The sequence below is a fragment of the Schistocerca serialis genome, chromosome 4, assembly GCF_023864345.2.
Source record: "Schistocerca serialis cubense isolate TAMUIC-IGC-003099 chromosome 4, iqSchSeri2.2, whole genome shotgun sequence".
Taxonomy (NCBI): Eukaryota; Metazoa; Arthropoda; class Insecta; order Orthoptera; family Acrididae; genus Schistocerca; species Schistocerca serialis.
In genome coordinates this window covers 672,319,717-672,338,977 of record NC_064641.1, presented here as the reverse complement: position 1 = coordinate 672,338,977, position 19,261 = coordinate 672,319,717, and the positions used below count along the sequence as shown (strand labels likewise).

Here is a 19,261-nt window from a genome sequence, read left to right as displayed (position 1 = left end):
GGTGAAGTTTTATGCCGATGAGCCATCATTAAATCAACTTAGACATATGAACTTCAGATCTGTGGCCTTTTTTCCGCATGTGTCGACACATTGCAGTTCGAAGCGTAGTTGATCCCGAGGTTGACGTCTCAGGGCGCCTCGTTTATGTGCCATTACAGAAGAAGGTTGTAGGCAACTTTGAGGCACATTTCAAGCTTACGCGTCCCAATCGGAAACAGTTATAGTTATGGGGTTTCGAATTTTTTTTAAAATTTATTTTGCACAGTGAACAATCACCATACATATACATAAGAGGATAATACTTTTGACAGGAAAATTAAGGTGCGACATTTTTGCAAAGTTCTCTCTACGTGCAGTTTCTTGTTATTATTGACATACAAGCATGCCGTAATTTGTAAGGAATAGAAATAGCACAGTACAAAGGTTGTGTCACATGCTGTCACTACAAAATAAGCGAGACAAAAATCGTACTAAACTCTTTGATACTCATAGCTTTCTTATTGTAACATTAATACTCGTCATGCAGTAGCGAAATATTTAAGCAAAAGAAATTAAGACAAAGCACTGCTGCGTAGAACAACCGCTTCAGAAAGTATTTGATTCCGACAGCGAATTATCACAGCGGATGACGTCAGGTATACACGTAATCTGTACTTTGACGGCCCTTTCTTCTTAAATTGCGTGTGGAGCTAGAAAGTATCTTTTTCTTAAACGACCGTAATTCTCGTTTGTACAGAAGTACATACTGTCTGTGTTATAAATATTTACGCCCTAATGTGGTATTACCATGGGCTCGATATGGTACTTTAGCGGACTGTAATATTCCTTGTGAAACCGAATAAATATGCTTGGAACGATCGTAGAAGCTCTGGTAACACAAATATCTAACCTCTATTCTAAGGGCTACACTCTATAAAAGGGACCTCTAATGACTAATAACACTTAGTTGGTACGGTAATGCGAATTATAAGCGTGAACATGCATACTAACGAGTGTTGAAGTTTGTACTTCGACCCACCTGAAGTGCAGATTTTTCACCCTGTTCAAGAGGTCTGCGTGCCCGGACGAGTATTGCTCAATGACGTCCTTAACGTCGTACGGTTTCAGGGCTTCTCTAAACTTTCTTCGAGCCACGAAATACTTGAGCTACAGCAAGGCAACAGCAGAGGAAGGAAGAAATAAAACACGCCATTGTGAAAGTGAGTCAAGGCAGTGGTACAGTCTGGAAGAACTCTACAAGTGCCATCTGCGCGAGTGGCTGCATTCACACCGCAAGAGTCCATCCTCATGAGTTCCCTCAACATTAAAATCCAATATTTGCTTCATTTCACCGATCAATATAAGGAATGGTAATAATAGGTTAAGTGAAATACTGATATCATTCAAAATTTGATAAATTTTCAGACATAAGACGGCGCGTTATAGGGGATAAGGCTGGGTCTAAAGATTATCTTTGGAAATCTTTATGAGCATTTCAAGTATAAAATGGCGTGCGGCGATCATCTTGCGAACATTGTTGTGGTATTCAGAAAGAGGATTGATTAGATGCAGCTTTTTGAGGTAAACTATCTTGTGCAAATTTCTTCATATTCGTATGACTACTACAATAGCCGTCAGTTTGAACCAGCTTTTTGTATTCTAGCATTGGTCTTGTTCTACAACTATTCTACTTCCTCCCCCCCCCCCCCTCCCCATTTCCGTCCCAACTTCGCTTTCTTAACATATTACATACTCGTTGGTTCCTCGGGAACCGTTAGGTCAACCTATACCACCTTTTAGTCACGTTGTGACATGAAGAGCTTTCCTACCCGCCTTCATTGGTTATCCGATGCACCCTACAGTATTCAGCATTCATCTATAGCACAGTATTTGTAAAGCTTCTGTCTGTTCGGGTCTTTACTGTTTGTTGTGGTTTTCAGTCCAGAGACTGATCTGTCGCATCTCTCCATGTTACTCCATCCTGTGCAAGCTTCATCATCTCCAAGTATCTACTGCAACCTAAATCCTTCTGAATCTCCTTTGTGTATTCATCTCTTGGTCTCCCTTTACGATTTTTACCCTCCACGCTTCCCTCCAATAATAAATTGGTGATCTCTTGATGCCTCAGAATATGTTCTACCAACCGATCCCTTCTTTCAGTCAGGTTGTGCCACAAATTCCTCTTCTCCCCAATTCTATTCAGTACCTCCTCATTATTTACGTGATCTACCCATCTAATCTTCAGCATCATATTTCGAAATCTTCTATTCTCTTTTTGTCTAAATTATTTACCGTCCATGTTTCACATCCGTACATGGCTACACTCCACACAAATACGTTTAGAAAAGACTTCCTGACACTTAAATCTACACTCGATGTTAACAAATTTATCCTCTTCAGAAACGGTTTTCTTGCCATCGCCAGTCTGCATTTTATATCCTCTCTTCTTCGACCATCATCAGCTATTTTGCTCCCCAAATAGCAAAACTCATTTACTACTTTCTGTGTCTCATTTCCTAATCTAATACCCTTAGCATCACCCGATTTAATTCGACTACACTCCATGATCCTCGTTTGGCTTTTGTTGATGTTCATCTTATACCCTCCCTTCAAGACACTGTCCATTCCGTTCAATTGCTCTTCCAGGTCCTTTGCTGTCTCTGACAGAATTACAATGTCATCGGCGAACCTCAAACTTCCATGAATGGCTGCACTCCAGACCAACACGTTCAGAAAAGATTTCCTGATACTACAATGTATTCGATGTTGCCATATTTCCCTACAAAAATCAGTGATCCTTGAGGCATTTGGATTTATCCTTGTTATCCAATCTGACTAAACAGCTCTGCTACTCGTACCACTCGTCTAGGTCCATTATGAGAAGTTTCAATACGGAATCGCGTAGGAATTTTTTCTTTCTTAATTTTTTTTTTGCTATTCTTAAACCCTAGCATTCTGCAAAAACGTTACGAACCATCCACTGAGTTTATATTTCCTTAAACATTTATACGGGTCGCCGAATGAACACTTGAAGGATGCTCTTTCCTTCACCTTTTTTATTCCTGAAGAAGATGTTTGAGTTCACTCAGCACCACGAAGTACCTTCAACTCCGTCTTTGACGCACAGTTGTCTTATAATGCGGGAATTTCTAGATTCTGTTCCTGTGGCTAGAGCAGCAGAGATGGAAAGTTTTTCTGCTAGGTGTCCCTACCACATACTTTTTAAACATTTGACCATCCTTTATTCGTGGGGTCACATGAGTTACGTTGGAGTGCTTCTTTTCGTAAAAAACATTCCAAATAAAAAATGTAATGAAGTAATCTAGACCGCACAAATTAATTTTATTTTTAAAAAAAGGTGATCGGTGTCGCTCAATGTTTGACTATTCTCAGACCGTTTCCCCTTGCTGACTGCTAGAGGTGGCGACATGAAGCACGAACTTCTATAGGATGGCGTGAAGAGCGTCTTACTGCACCGACGGTAAAAAAATCGATCGGCAGATACACACTGCTTCATTGCCATTACTAATGTCAGTCGTGGAAGGTGAGATCATCGACAGCCCTCCAAAGGAACCGTTGTGGTTTCTTAAGGGAATGACCTGTATTTTGTCCGGCCAGCTTATACATTGTACATAACAGAGGATATTGGGTGTAAATGCTACTCTGAAGCAAACAGACTGCCACGGGAGGGGAAATCGTAGTGACAAGCAGTATCAAACCAGTTAGAAGACCGAAAAAGAAGAAAAATGTGAAAAAAGTGAAATAACTGACGCTTCACACGGATTGTGGTGGATCGTCTCATTCAGAATGGCACCCGGCAATAGAATCCGTCACTACTGTTCCTCCCAGTACACCTCAAGGAAAGGCCGAGAAACAAAGGAGAGAAGATGTATTCTAATTTGCTTTGGGTTCGCCATGTTCTCTCAAAATAATCGGTATATTTTGTTGACAGTCTCTCTTTTTCAGGTAGCCAGTTAAGTGAACAACATTAAAAACAAGTCATCCAGCTCATCTGTGAATACATTTTCTGTTAGCGATCTCTTCATCTGTGCTACGAAATAGTGGGGATCGCCACTTCGCTCTTCAAAGTAACTGTAATGCCATTCACACTGCCTTGCCAGCTGCATGCATTTACCTTCCCCTACATGGACCTCTTACCATCACATCAAAACTCTAAGCCCTCGTCGCTATACTTTGCGAAAACTGGACTCCAGTAATCCCATTGTTTCCCCTCTAATTTTCAGTTCTGTTACGTTGCCCCACTTGTACCAACATATGCTTCCAACCCTACACCTACACTCCATACCCTTTCGCAGTGAAATTTTAACCGACGCCCTCTCTCAGATAATCATATCCGCCTCCATATTTATCAATACTATCAGCTCCAACTCTTCCTTCCCTATCTTACACCATATCAGGGTACCCCACTTGCCTCCTTTCCTTTTCGTACCACACGCCATCCTCCATTCTATTTCCACTTCTCACCGTACCTAGCTCACCTACCCTGATCTCGACAACTACAACCACCGGATCCTTTTGTTTATACTCACGCCAACGAGCCCGCTGAACGTCTTTTACAGACTCATTTGCACTTTTTTTTTTTTTTTTTTTTTTTTTTTGCAATATGAGTAGTGAGTAGTTTCGATAGTCATGGATCTGTGTACTTGCATAAGCAACCTGTCGTGTCTGTATCGGAACTAAACATCAGAATACTATGATGCAAATTCTGACATGTCTGTATGATGTGCCTATGTTGCAGCTACACATCAAAGTATTCTGATAGATATTATGATGTGTAGTTCCGATAAGGACACGATGGATGCCTTACGCAATTACGTAGATCTGAAGATGATCCATGGCGATCTAAACAAGTCATACTAAAAAATATGTGCAACTGAGATTGAAAAATAAAAGAAATATAGTTTTTTTTTACTACCAGAACGGTTGCTGAATTCTCTCACGACAAATAAGCTGACTATAGAGCATTTGGTATAATTTTTTTTTCTTTTTGAGACGAAAAAACGTCAACAACAGTTTGTACTACAAACAATGAAAATAGTCTTAGTGATCTGAAAAACCGTAGGTAAATATCTTACATTTTCAATTAAAACTGTTTCATTTTTATGTACTTTGCATCCATTTCGGAGAGACTATCACCTACAGGTCACTCCCCACCCATAAGCGGCGAGAGAATCAAACAACAATTTTTAAAATATTATCTTTACCCTGTCACGTGACGAAGGTTAGTTCTTTCAGTAGTGTGGGACATACTTGACTTTGTAAAGTGATATGAGGCTGAGGAAAATTTTATAAATATTTTGTCTGTCTCAGTTGCATGAATATACTATTTTATCACTGCGGTGGCTAACGGTATCAGGCTGACTCGCTCGTTCTTAAACGCACACCTTTTTATTAGCCATAACTAGTTGTACAGCACGGTGCCAAAAGGCACGAATAGCCTGCTCACAGTTTGACTTTCTTGTACAAAGCTATTTGTGCCTACAATTGAAAGAAAAGCATCCCTGGGTGACTATTTTTAACAAATTAACCTGGTTTCAATACTGCTAGGAGTGTCTTCTTCAGAATTTAAAACAAAGAATGGTCTACATTCTACAACATGGTCACAGAATAATGACTAAAAACGTATGATAGGGTATAAGTACGGAATCATCGTAAAAGACTGATAGTACTTACATGTCATTTTTACGATGGTTCCGTACTTATACCCTATCATACGTTTTTAGTCATTTTTCTGTGATCATGTTATAGAATACAGACCATTCTTTGTTTTAAATTCTGAAGAAGACACTCCTAGCAGTGTTGAAACCAGGCTAATTTGTTAAAAATAGTGACCGAAGGCTGTTTTTCTTTCAGTTGTAACTATTCACGGTCTCTGAACGTGCAGCCATGTACAAAATTTTGCTGTTCGTGCCTTTTGGCACCATGTTGCATAACTAATTATGATTACTAACAGGATGTGTTGTCTGAGAATGGGCGAGTCAGCCCGAAACAGGTAACCACTGCAGCAATAACATTGCATACTCATGCAACTGAGACGGACAAAATAAAAATTTATCAAATTTTCCTCAATACTATACAGTTGCGGACCCAGGCCATCCCGAAGCAGCATGCCTCGAATCATCCGGGGAAGTTCGGCCGCCAAGTGCAAGTCTTACTTCAGGCGACGCCACATTGGGTGACTTGCGCGCCGGTGATGAGGATGAAATGAAGATGAAGACAGCACAACACCCAGTCCTCGAGCGGAGAAAATCTCCAACCAAACCGGGAATCGAACCTGGACCCGGTTGCAGTGGAAGCGAGCACGTTACCACCCAGCTAAGCAGGTGGACTTCACCATACATTTCTTTGGAGAACGTGTGTTTCCCTTATTTCTTTAAGATGTGATACTGAAAGATGAACACAGTTCTAGCACGTATCCTTTGCTTAGAAATACAAGGAACCATATTAAACAAACGCGTATCTGAGAGTCCTGTTGCTACCCAGTGTTAACTAAAATGGCGATCCGAGCGGACACTCGTGCGATGTGAACGCAGCCGACAGGTGCCGTGCTCGCCTTGCAGTGATGCACAGCAGTTGCTAGACGAAAGAAGGGAAGTAACAAAGAGTGAGGCGTGGTGCTGCGACCGGCGGCGGCTGAGAGTGCACCTCGCGCCACCCTCTCCACCACCGTAACTGCTCGTCACCAAGTAGCGATCTTACGCCCCGCTGTGGCCGTTAGTGGTGCTGGAAAGCTGAAGAGGAGCTACTGTATTAAGCACACATATTTCACTGCTAACACACTCACTAAGCTACCTAAAGAGACACTCAGCGAGGGTTGCACGTACAGTTCTGAAGAAACATTAGAAAACGCTAAAACAGTTCAAGTCTTGATGTTCGAACATTAACAGTAGATAGATACCACATGCTTTTTCTGGTTTAGTATCACACTTGTTTGGACTTTAGATGCACTTACAAACACAAAAATACCATGTGCACTGGTAATATTACTATCGGGTTGATCGGGCGAACCAGTATTTTAATGAGAAGGCGAGTAACTCATATCATGCATTTGTTTCCCGTGGTTCAATACACCTTCCCACAAACGTATCTAACATTTACATGCAGTCTATCGTAAACATTTAGGAAGCACTAGAGGTATCTATTCACTAATAATGGTCGAAGATGAGACGTTAGCGTAGAAACAGCATGCAGCACAGAGGATCTTCGTCATTATCTAGCACCTCAGTAGTGGCAACACATAGACACAGTATTACAGGTTTGCAGTAACGAAAGGAGTTTGGGTTGCCCTCTATTTCGTTGTTATTCGTGTGTGTGTGTGTGTGTGTTTCTAGTACAAAAGTCGTTAATGAGAGGCTGGCTGGCCAAGCAAGCGACTGAAAGGAGACTCCATCGAGACTCTCCAGTTTTCCAGTTCTTTGACAAGACGGGAATTCATCTCCGTTTCTTCAATAAGTGAGAAAATTCCTGAGTCATAACTTATTATAGGAATACTGATGTAAGCAAGACGGAATTACGTTACTTACGGGAAATAAGTGACCACTGGTGTTTGCGGAATAGTTAAAACTAGCGATTTGGTAAATTACATTTATGCATATTGCGTAAATGTATCAAGCTTTTACCAGTAGGGTCCAGATACAGCATTATTTAGGACTGTTATATGATTATCTGAATGTGAGGTGCCTGTTCTTTCGGACATGTCCGAAAGAATAGACACTGTGCTTTGATATAGTTGATCCGCGTTGATGGGCAATAAATTCACCTCCCTAAGTGTGGATGCATAATTACGTTCGATCTCCTGTGGCAATCTAAAATTAGCGAGCATGGAGGATATGGACGGGAACAGGGAGACTGCCGAGATAGTCCGCACACTTCCGATAAACACGGCGTCCAGATGGAACAGTGGTTAACACAACTGCCTAAAAAACAGGAGATCCCGAGTTCAAGTCTCGGTCCGGCACATATTTTCATTCGTCACAGCTACAAATGTTTTAACGGGTGTAGAAACTGAAGCAAGGGGAAAGATACTTTTCAGATCTCAATGTATTGCCTACTCCTTATCACAGGCAAGTTTCTGGTGCGAAAACAAAGGTGCAGGCTGCATACATTTCTCTCAGAGCTGCAGAATTAGACGTACATTGTGATACAGATACGGCGCGAAAAATCCTTGGCAAGTGTAGAAGATTTATCTGTAGACGTGCATTGGGACTGATACGACGTAATTCCATGCAAGTAAGGTACTGACCAAATGTCATTAGGTTTACTTGAGACTTCTATTAGTGGACTGCGTTGTGAGATGATTTCTTGTGTCGTATTTTATAAATGTCAACGAGAGTCAATTCAGTATTTGAAATTCTTTGATTAACTATTTTGGGATGGCATACCCGCAACAGCAGTGAATGAAACTCCAAATTAAAAAAAAATGATTTAATGCGACGAACGATAGTAACATATTATAAACAAAACGTTGTGTAGAAGAGTACAAGAAAGAGCGACGATGAGTGGATGGAATCGCTGAGAGAAGTGCCTGCAGTTGATTACTAGTACATGTACACGACTTACAACTGGTCTTACAGATGATACCCTATAGTGATCCGTGCCTTCATATCTGCATATTTGCTGCGGTACGAGGACCGTCAGATTGGTAGTAGTGTGTACACTAGTGAGAGAACGTGACATTCATGTCGATGAAAAAAAAAAAAAAAACGAAACTGCGAATATAGATCTGCATTTCGTGTTAACCTGTTCTAGCTGCCTGTATGACATCACTGAATTTACGGAACTATTTTTCGGAACAGGGACGAGTGACAGCCTAATGTAACTTCTCTAAGCTTCACAGCGTGTTTAATTAATTTCTCAACACAGACAACGTCAGCGCTCATCCATGGAAAATCCAGGATATGCCAGTATCGCCGCCACGAGAAAAACACAATTCCTTTTTTTTTTAAATTTTATGCAGCTAGTTTTTTATATAATGATGTGCCCTCATCATTAGTTCTTTTTCTACTGTATGGCCATCATACGTGCATACTTGCATTAATTTTTTTTTGACGCTGCATACTTCTTACGGGAATAAAAAAAATTCGGATTACAAAATAATACCGAAATGTACCTGGTTAAAGCAAGCCGTTCAGTCAGCTGAAGTGCTCCGGATAAAATAAGAAATATTTTATTTATCCAAAAACAAGCCTCTTTTTTGAAAGAAAATACTACACATTTTAATGTTGAAGTGAAAATGCTATTTCCTTTGTTAACAAACAACATCTATTCGAAAATGGTAGCAAAGTGCAGCTGCTAATGGGTAAGACAGTAGAAGTTTGTTTTTCGGTCTCTCTAACAAGTGTAGAACGATAAGCGAGTTTGGAAATTTATTCTCCGAGGCTCCTCAAGCTTGTGAATGTGCTTTAACACTAACTCAAACCGACTTACTATTTTAATCACAAGCAAGAAATGTTAATACATGAGATTTGACACCAAATAAGGTAAATAATCTATTTCCCCATTGCGCATACAAACGACACGATGATGTAACAGACACTGTGAAGGACAGAAGAAAAATGAGAACTACGTGGTTCACAACCACAAAGAACGTATTTCAGACATTGAATTACATTCTTTGGGGAGAAGCAAAAATTATTATCTTTTAACATAAAGAGACTATAAAGGGTGATTTTTTTCCACCGTATACAAACTCTAGGGATTGATCGATGAGAGGATACGGTATAAAAGATGTCTAATGAACTTACGTTCGGAAATGCATGGTTTCCAAGTTAGAAATCACTTATTCAGTCACACATTGTTACAGACACTGCGGTCTAATACGCGCTGTACCATGGAGCCAGAGTTACAGTATGAGTACAGTTTCGAAGGCAGCATGAATACGCAGTTCCAGCGTCTCCATATCTGGAACGGGCTCTGAATAGACGATGGTTTTGAGATGGCCCCATAACCAGAAATCGCACTTGTTGGGAAACGGTGAACGAGCAGGCCTTGCAACTGGAGCCTCTCGTCCGATCCATCGACCTTGAAGACACGATTGAGATGCGTCCGGACGTTAACGGCGAATTGGCTGGAACACCATCATGTAGCAGCCACATAACATTTCGAATCATCAATGGCATTTCTTCCAGCAGGGAAGGCAATGTCACCCGCAAGAAACGCCGGGGTTCCGGCCTGTTAGGCGACATGGAAGGAAGACTGTCCCAAAATACGGTCGCCAATTATCCCGGCCCGCACACTCCGGCTGCATCGACACTGATGATTCGCTGTCATCATATCATGGAGATTCTGCATACTATCCCAAAGATGACCGTTACGAAACCTGAAGATACCACTCCTCGTAAAGGTTGTCTCATCTCTGAAAAGGGTGGATGACACAAATCCCGGAATCTACATCTACATCTACATGACTACTCTGCAATTCACATTTAAGTGCTTGGCAGAGGGTTCATCGAACCACAATCATCCTATATCTCTACCATGCCACTCCCGAACAACGCGAGGCAAAAACGAACACCTAAACTTTTCTGTTCGAGCTCTGATTTCTCTTATTTTATTTTGATGATCATTCCTACCTATGTAGGTTGGGCTCAACAAAATATTTTCGCATTCGGAAGAGAAAGTTGGTGACTGAAATTTCGTAAATACACTCCTGGAAATTGAAATAAGAACACCGTGAATTCATTGTCCCAGGAAGGGGAAACTTTCTTGACACATTCCTGGGGTCAGATACATCACATGATCACACTGACAGAACCACAGGCACATAGACACAGACAACAGAGCATGCACAATGTCGGCACTAGTACAGTGTATATCCACCTTTCGCAGCAATGCAGGCTGCTATTCTCCCATGGAGACGATCGTAGAGATGCTGGATGTAGTCCTGTGGAACGGCTTGCCATGCCATTTCCACCTGGCGCCTCAGTTGGACCAGCGTTCGTGCTGGACGTGCAGACCGCGTGAGACGACGCTTCATCCAGTCCCAAACATGCTCAATGGGGGACAGATCCGGAGATCTTGCTGGCCAGGGTAGTTGACTTACACCTTCTAGAGCACGTTGGGTGGCACGGGATACATGCGGACGTGCATTGTCCTGTTGGAACAGCAAGTTCCCTTGCCGGTCTAGGAATGGTAGAACGATGGGTTCGATGACGGTTTGGATGTACCGTGCACTATTCAGTGTCCCCTCGACGATCACCAGTGGTGTACGGCCAGTGTAGGAGATCGCTCCCCACACCATGATGCCGGGTGTTGGCCCTGTGTGCCTCGGTCGTATGCAGTCCTGACTGTGGCGCTCACCTGCACGGCGCCAAACACGCATACGACCATCATTGGCACCAAGGCAGAAGCGACTCTCATCGCTGAAGACGACACGTCTCCATTCGTCCCTCCATTCACGCCTGTCGCGACACCACTGGAGGCAGGCTGCACGATGTTGGGGCGTGAGCGGAAGACGGCCTAACGGTGTGCGGGACCGTAGCCCAGCTTCATGGAGACGGTTGCGAATGGTCCTCGCCGATACCCCAGGAGCAACAGTGTCCCTAATTTGCTGGGAAGTGGCGGTGCGATCCCCTACGGCACTGCGTAGGATCCTACGGTCTTGGCGTGCATCCGTGCGTCGCTGCGGTCCGGTCCCAGGTCGACGGGCACGTGCACCTTCCGCCGACCACTGGCGACAACATCGATGTACTGTGGAGACCTCACCGCCCCACGTGTTGAGCAATTCGGCGGTACGTCCACCCGGCTTCCCGCATGCCCACTATACGCCCTCGCTCAAAGTCCGTCAACTGCACATACGGTTCACGTCCACGCTGTCGCGGCATGCTACCAGTGTTAAAGACTGCGATGGAGCTCCGTATGCCACGGCAAACTGGCTGACACTGACGGCGGCGGTGCACAAATGCTGCGCAGCTAGCGCCATTCAACGGCCAACACCGCGGTTCCTGGTGTGTCCGCTGTGCCGTGCGTGTGATCATTGCTTGTACAGCCCTCTCGCAGTGTCCGGAGCAAGTATGGTGGGTCTGACACACCGGTGTCAATGTGTTCTTTTTTCCATTTCCAGGAGTGTAGATCTCGCCGCGACGAAAAACGTCTTTGCTTTAATGACTTCCATCCCAATTCGCGTATCATATCTGCCACACTCTCTCCCCTATTACGTTATAATACAAAACGAGCTGCCCTTTTTTGCACCCTTTCGATGTCCTCCGTCAATCCCACCTGGTAAGGATCCCACACCGCGCAGCAATATTCTAACAGAGGACGAACGAGTGTAGTGTAAGCTGTCTCTTTAGTGGACTTGTTGCATCTTCTAAGTGTCCTGCCAATGAAACGCAACCTTTGGCTCGCCTTCCCCACAATAATATCTATGTGGTCTTTCCAACTGAAGTTGTCCGTAATTTTAACACCCAGGTACTTAGTTGGATTGACAGCCTTGAGAATTGTACTATTTATCGAGTAATCGAATTCCAACGGATTTCTTTTGGAACTCATGTGGATCACTTCACACTATTCGTTATTTAGCGTCAACTGCCACCTGCCACACCATACAGCTATCTTTTCTAAATCGCTTTGCAACTGATACTGGTCTTCGGATGGCCTTACTAGACGGTAAATTACAGCATCATCTGCGAACAACCTAAGAGAACTGCTCAGATTATCACCCAGGTCATTTATATAGATCAGGAACAGCAGAGGTCCCAGGACGCTTCCCTGGGGAACATCTGATATCACTTCAGTTTAACTCAATGATTTGCCGTCTATTACTACGAACTGCGACCTTCCTGACAGGAAATCACGAATCCAGTCGCACAACTGAGACGATACCCCATAGGCCCGCAGCTTGATTAGAAGTCACTTGTGAGGAACGGTGTCAAAAGCTTTCCGGAAATCTAGAAATACGGAATCAACTTGAGGTCCCCTGTCGATAGCGGCCATTACTTCGTGCGAATAGAGAGCTAGCTGCGTTGCACAAGAAAGATGTTTTCTGAAACCATACTGATTACGTATCAATAGATCGTTCCCTTCGAGGTGATTCATAATGTTTGAATACAGTATATGCTCCAAAACCCTACTGCAAACCGACGTCAATGATATAGGTCTGTAGTTCGATGGATTACTCCTACTACCCTTCTTAAACACTGGTGCGACCTGCGCAATTTTCCAATCTGTAGGTACAGATCTATCGGTGAGCGAGCGGTTGTATATGATTGCTAAGTAGGGAGCTATTGTATCAGCGTAATCTGAAAGGAACCTAATCGGTATACAATCTGGACCTGAAGATTTGCCCGTATCAAGCGATTTGAGTTGCTTCGCAACCCCTAAGGTATCTACTTCTAAGAAACTCATGGTGGCAGCTGTTCGTGTTTCAAATTCTGGAATATTCCATTCGTCTTCCCTGGTGAAGGAATTTCGGAAAACTGCGTTCAATAGCTCCGCTTTAGCGGCACAGTCGTCGGTAACAGTACCATCGGCACTGCGCAGCGAAGGTATTGACTGCGTCTTGCCGCTTGTGTACTTTACATACGACCAGAATTTCTTCGGATTTTCTACCAAATTTCGAGACAATGTTTCGTTGTGGAACCTATTAAAGGCATCTCGCATTGAAGTCCGTGCCAAATTTCGCGCGTCTGTAAATTTTAGCCAATCTTAGGGATTTCGCGTTCTTCTGAACTTCGCATGCTTTCTCCGTTGCCTCTGCAACAGCGTTCTGACCTGTTTTGTGTACCACGGGGGATCAGTTCCATCTCTTACCAATTTATGAGGTATGAATCTCTCAATTGCTGTTGCTGCTATATCTTTGAATTTGTGCCACGTCTCGTCTACATTTGCATAGCCAGTTCGGTAGGAATGGAGATTGTCTATTAGGAAGGCTTCTAGTGACACTTTATCTGCTTTTTTAAATAAAATTATTTTGCGTTTGTTTCCGGTGGATTTGGAAGAAACGGTATTGAGCCTAGCTACAACGACCTTGTGATCACTAATCCCTGTATCAGTCATGATGCTCTCTATCAGCTCTGGATTGTTTGTGGCTAAGAGGTCAAGCGTGTTTTCGCAACCATTTACAATTCGCGTGGGTTCGTGGACTAACTGCTCGAAATAATTTTCGGAGAAAGCATTTAGGACAATCTCGGAAGATGTTTTATGCCTACCACCGGTTTTGAACAAGTATTTTTGCCAACGTATCGAGGGAAGGTTCAAGTCCCCACCAACTATAACTGTATGAGTGGGGTATTCATTTGTTACGAGACTCAAATTTTCTCTGAACTGTTCAGCAACTATATCATCGGAGTCTGGGGGTCGGTAGAAGGAGCCAATTATTAACTTAGTTCGGCTGTTAAGTATAACCTCCACCCATACCAATTCGCACGGAGTATCTACTTCGACTTCACTACAAGATAAACCACTACTGACAGACACAAACACTCCACCACCAATTCTGCCTAATCTATCTTTCCTGAACACCGTCTGAGACTTCGTAAAAATTTCTGCAGAACTTATTTCAGGTTTTAGCCAGCTTTCTGTACCTACAACTGTTTCAACTTCTGTGCTTTCTATTAGCGCTTGAAGCTCAGGGACTTTCCCAGCACAACTACAACGATTTACAACTACAATTCCGACTCTTCCTTGATCCAAGCACGTCCTGTATTTGCCATGCACCCTTTGAGATAGCAGCCCACTCCGTACTTTCCCGTGGCCTTCTAACCTAAAAAAACCGCCCAGTCCACGCCACACAGCCTCCGCTACCCGTGTAGCCGCCAGCTGAGTGTAGTTGACTCCTGACCTATTCAGCGGAACCCGAAACCCCACCACCCTATGGCGCAAGTCAAGGAATCTGCAGCCAATAATTGTAGCCTGGTGGACAAACCAGTGACAAAACTGCTCCCGATGTAAGTAAGCAGTGCACACGCTGCAAGTGAAAAGGGTTGTAACAGCTGTCATGTAGAACGTTCCACACGGTCGTCTGCCCCAACGTATACAGACGGGTCTCCTACTTTGTACTGGCACGGCAGTCTTCTTCCGTAGTGCTAATCACATTTTCCTCCAAGTCTGGTGTGCGAACATTTCGGGCACGTCCTTCACGGTATCCTTCTTTCTGAAACTACCCTATCTCTGACAAACGGGAAACACTGTTGCAAACATTGAATGCTGTGGTGGTTGTAGCCGGCGATTGGTCTCCTGACAAAATCTTGCTGCTCACCGCCCTTTGCATTTTCCTTTCCGTAAGTAAACACCATGTAAGCGAGTTGTCGATTCGAATATGGAACCATTGTGTAGAACGCTGTTATCACATCTACTACAGTCTGAATCAGCAATAGAAATGAATCGGTGACATTACCAATGACTGTAGCAGGAGAGGGCGCTTGGGCATGGCGTATAAGCAATAGTACCACCGTCTAGGAGGAAACCATGCGTATGTAACTGTGGCTGCATGGTACAGCGCGTATTAGACCGCAGTCTCTGTAAAAAACTATGATTAAGTAAATCGCCTTTAGCAAGGAAACCATGCGTTTCCGGACAAACGTTCATTAGACATTTGTTGTTCCGCACCTTCTCATCGATCAATCCTTAGAGTTTGTACACGGTGGAAAAAAATAACCCTATATAATCGTTTCAGTCTTAATCTAATGCATGACTGACTTTAAAGGAGTTAAATGCTTGTCACAAGAATAATCTGGTAAATCTAGTGGTGTAACTACGGTAACTGGCGCCCAAGGCAAATGTTAACTTTGCCCCTGCCCTCCCACCCCTAATCTCCCCATCTTTTCTTCAGTTCTTATTGTTGCTTAGACTTTTTATACATTTAGTAAGATCAATACGTCTTTACAGAGAAGTAAAAGGTATGTTTTTCAAAAACGTTTTTTTATATTAAACAACTGGAAATCTGTAACTGCCTGCAAAGAATAAAGCGACAGATTTGTATGAATGCAGAGTCTCGCGGCGATAACATTGAATAAAATGTTCTCGGGTTTCCAACCGCGTCAATTGCTTAAAACTACACCAAGCACTCCTTGGCCATTGTCAAGTCATAATACTTGACAATGGCCAAGGAGTGCTTGGCCGAAAGGTCGTGTAGTTTTAATCAATTGACGCGGTTGGAAACCCGAGGACATTTTATTCAAAGCGACAGATTGTCCGCACAAGCAAAGGCCCTGCGTTCGAGTCCCGGTCCGGCACACAGTTTTAATCTGCCAGAAAGTTTCATTTCAGAGCATACTCTGCTACCGAGTGAAAACTTCATTCTGACAACAACGGGATTCCTTCTTCATTCTCCCATTGCCGATCAATATAAAGCTGCAACAAACAAAACAACAAATGCGAAATAACTCGTAACACATTCGTTGCGGAGGCCCACTTGGCGTAATGAGAGCGATTCGACCTAGTAGCCATAAAGACACAAGAGTCTCCGAACCAAGGAGAGGTAGGTCTCACGGCACTGTCGCTCGATACAATCCAATCGCTCAATCCAATCCAATGCGAAGCACCTCATGATTTCCTATCATCCAACTGCATCCCGTTTCCATGTTAGTGCTCTCCTATCCTTTCTTTCTTCCTTTTTCTTCGTCTATTTGTACTTCTTCTTCACGCTCCTATTCTTCCCTCCGTCTTTCCCTTTTATTTTGTCCTTCTTCATATTTTTTGGGCTGTCGATACTACTCCCACACGGAAACGGCGCCCAATGTACCCGCCCCGGCTGCCATACCCTAGTTACACCACTGAGTGAGATCGCCCAGAGGTTGAGCTTAGAATAAGTCAACTCAGCCAGTCTGGAGCAAATCACAACTGCTGACAGACTACACATTCTTGAAATACACAAAGTATTTCAAGAGTCCAAAGTCACCTACATATTGGTAAAAAATGATGCCAAGTGCCAAAAGGACTCCCGCACTGATGGTTCCGTGAAAAGTTAATTAGGTGTCATTCATCTTGGGAATCGAGTTTATAAACGATTTCTGCCTGTTTTAGAAACAGATACTGGCCAGATAAGATATCGGTACCGGGAATTCCAAGACTGTATCAAAATCTCCACAGTAGTTCTTCAGACTAGACCGGACATACAGAAATAAATGAGCAGGGGAATTCAGTTTATACGTGCAGGTATAGAAGATTTAATAAAATATTTTTATTCGCTTCCTAAAAACACAACTAGAACTTACATTTTATATTTCCATGGAGTAATGTTCATCTTTATACTTTTGACGGATGATGAATGCAATATATGCTCTAATGGCAAAGCGTCATCAGTTATGTGATATAATTACTATTTAAGAATTTTTCCGACTTTTTCCTTTACTTTTTCCTTTACTTGTAGTGTGAAACTGTGTGTCTTCGCAAATTTCTTGATTCTACGTCAACGGGAAGTACCCTATACGTTTTGATGAGTGAGTCTGTGTCAAAACATGTGACATAAACGGTGGAATCTTTTGATCGCATTGACTTAGAAGCTTAAAACTTTTACATCGTCTAGGGAACATAGACCTTAGCATGTGACATAAATTTGAACTTGATGCGCCAATCTTCTGAAGAGAAAACGGGATCTTAGCAGACAGACAGACAAACAGAGAGACGGATAAAATATGCCAAAAATTTTTTTTCGTGTCACTTAATTACAAATTAACAATTTTCGGAATTTATCCTTTACTTTTACTGTGAGTCTTTGCTTCTTGACAAATTTCTCGATATAGGCCAACGAGAAATACCCTATAGGTTTTGATGAGTGATATTTCTGGTGTGAAAATATGTAAAATAAATGGCCGTATCTTTTGACTGCATTTACTTAGAAACTTAAAATTTTTAAACTGCCTAATGATCATAGACATTAACATATGACTAATATCTGAACCCAATACGTCTATCTGTTCCTAAGAAAAAAGGGTCCTTGAGAGACAGACAGACACACGGAAAACAAATCTATTCAGGCACCGAACCTTAAAATGGAGCCGCGCGGGGTAGCTGTGTGGTCTGTGGCGCCTTGCCACGGTTCGCGCGGCTCATCCCGTCGGAGGTTCGATTCCTCCCTCTGGCATGTGTGTGTGTGTGTGTGTGTGTGTGTGTGTGTGTGTGTGTGTGTGTGTGTGTCCGTGTCCTTATCGTAAGTTAGTTTAAGTTAGATTAAGAAGTGTGTAAGCGTAGGGACCGATGACCTTAGCAGTTTGATCCCATAGGAACTTACCACAAATTTCCTTAAAATGGATGATGGGATGATATAGAAATCATATTTCAAACCTTAAAATTACTCAGAAGTTCCTGGCTGATTAAAGTAGATGCCGGACCGGGACTTCAACCTAAAACCTCACCTTTAACGGGTAATTCTTTTACCGACTGAGCTACCCAGGCACTACCAATCGCTCGTCCTGACAGCTCAGTTCTTCTGCTTTGAGATTACTTCTTTGATATTTAGCCTCTGAAGTTAATAATAAGTTGCACTAGTGGTAGATGGTAGTGGTGAAATCAGTGTGCTTGCTTCTGGCCAGCTGGCCTCCCATTGCAGTGCTTGTCACGAGCAGACATGAAAAACAGACGAGAGGAGAGGTGAGCTGAGGGCGCGGTGCACTACCTCGCCTGCACGTTCTTGACGCGGCCCAGCAGGTCGACGTGGCCCGCGGAATACTGCTCAATCACGTCCTTCACGTCGTACGGCTTCAGCGCCTCCTTGAACTTCCGCCGAGCTACAAAGTACTTCATCTAAAGTACGTAGAGAAACAACAGCGAATGTAGTAGGAGCCGCTTCACACTCACCAACCAAGAAGCAATCTCACACACGCGCAACAGGCTCTCGCACTTGCACAAGTAAGTACTGCGGTGTGAGTTGTGCAGTTCAGGAAGAGGAAAGCCAAAAGAAATTAAGTGTATTTCATGATCTGAAGGTGCGGAGGCGGGTACATGGACAAATGTCATACCAGTTGTTCTGTTTCGCCTACTCGACCGTTTCTGAAAGGTTGCGGATGTTTCAGGTACCCTACGTATTTCTATAATGGTTCAAGATATCGATTTTCGGCATGTGATATTATACACAAAGAAAAATAAATATACAGCGGTTTAAAGTCCCCTTGACGGCTAGTAGAGACAGAGCACAACCTCAGTTTGCCCACTGATTGGGGAGGAATTGTGTTCTGTTCAAAGAAGTCATCCTAGAACTTACCCTGCTTAGAGCAGTCTTGTGAGAGAGGAGTGTCAGGGGTGGATCGAATTCGCGTGGAATATTAACGACCTTTTTGATGTGGTACATCAGCCACTGAAACTGATCTTTCGGAGGTTTTTCACA

The 19,261-nt window shown here is 43.2% G+C and overlaps 1 protein-coding gene across 1 annotated transcript in view; it reads right to left on the bottom strand.

The window, feature by feature from the left end:
* Positions 1-19,261, bottom strand: part of LOC126473146 (potassium voltage-gated channel subfamily KQT member 1-like) — a 1,059,334-nt gene that overhangs the window by 169,987 nt on the left and 870,086 nt on the right. Inside the window, exon 11 of the mRNA XM_050100004.1 lies at positions 1,019-1,146. Within this exon, the coding sequence (XP_049955961.1) occupies positions 1,019-1,146 (128 nt within the window). The remainder of the gene's footprint in view (positions 1-1,018; positions 1,147-19,261) is intronic.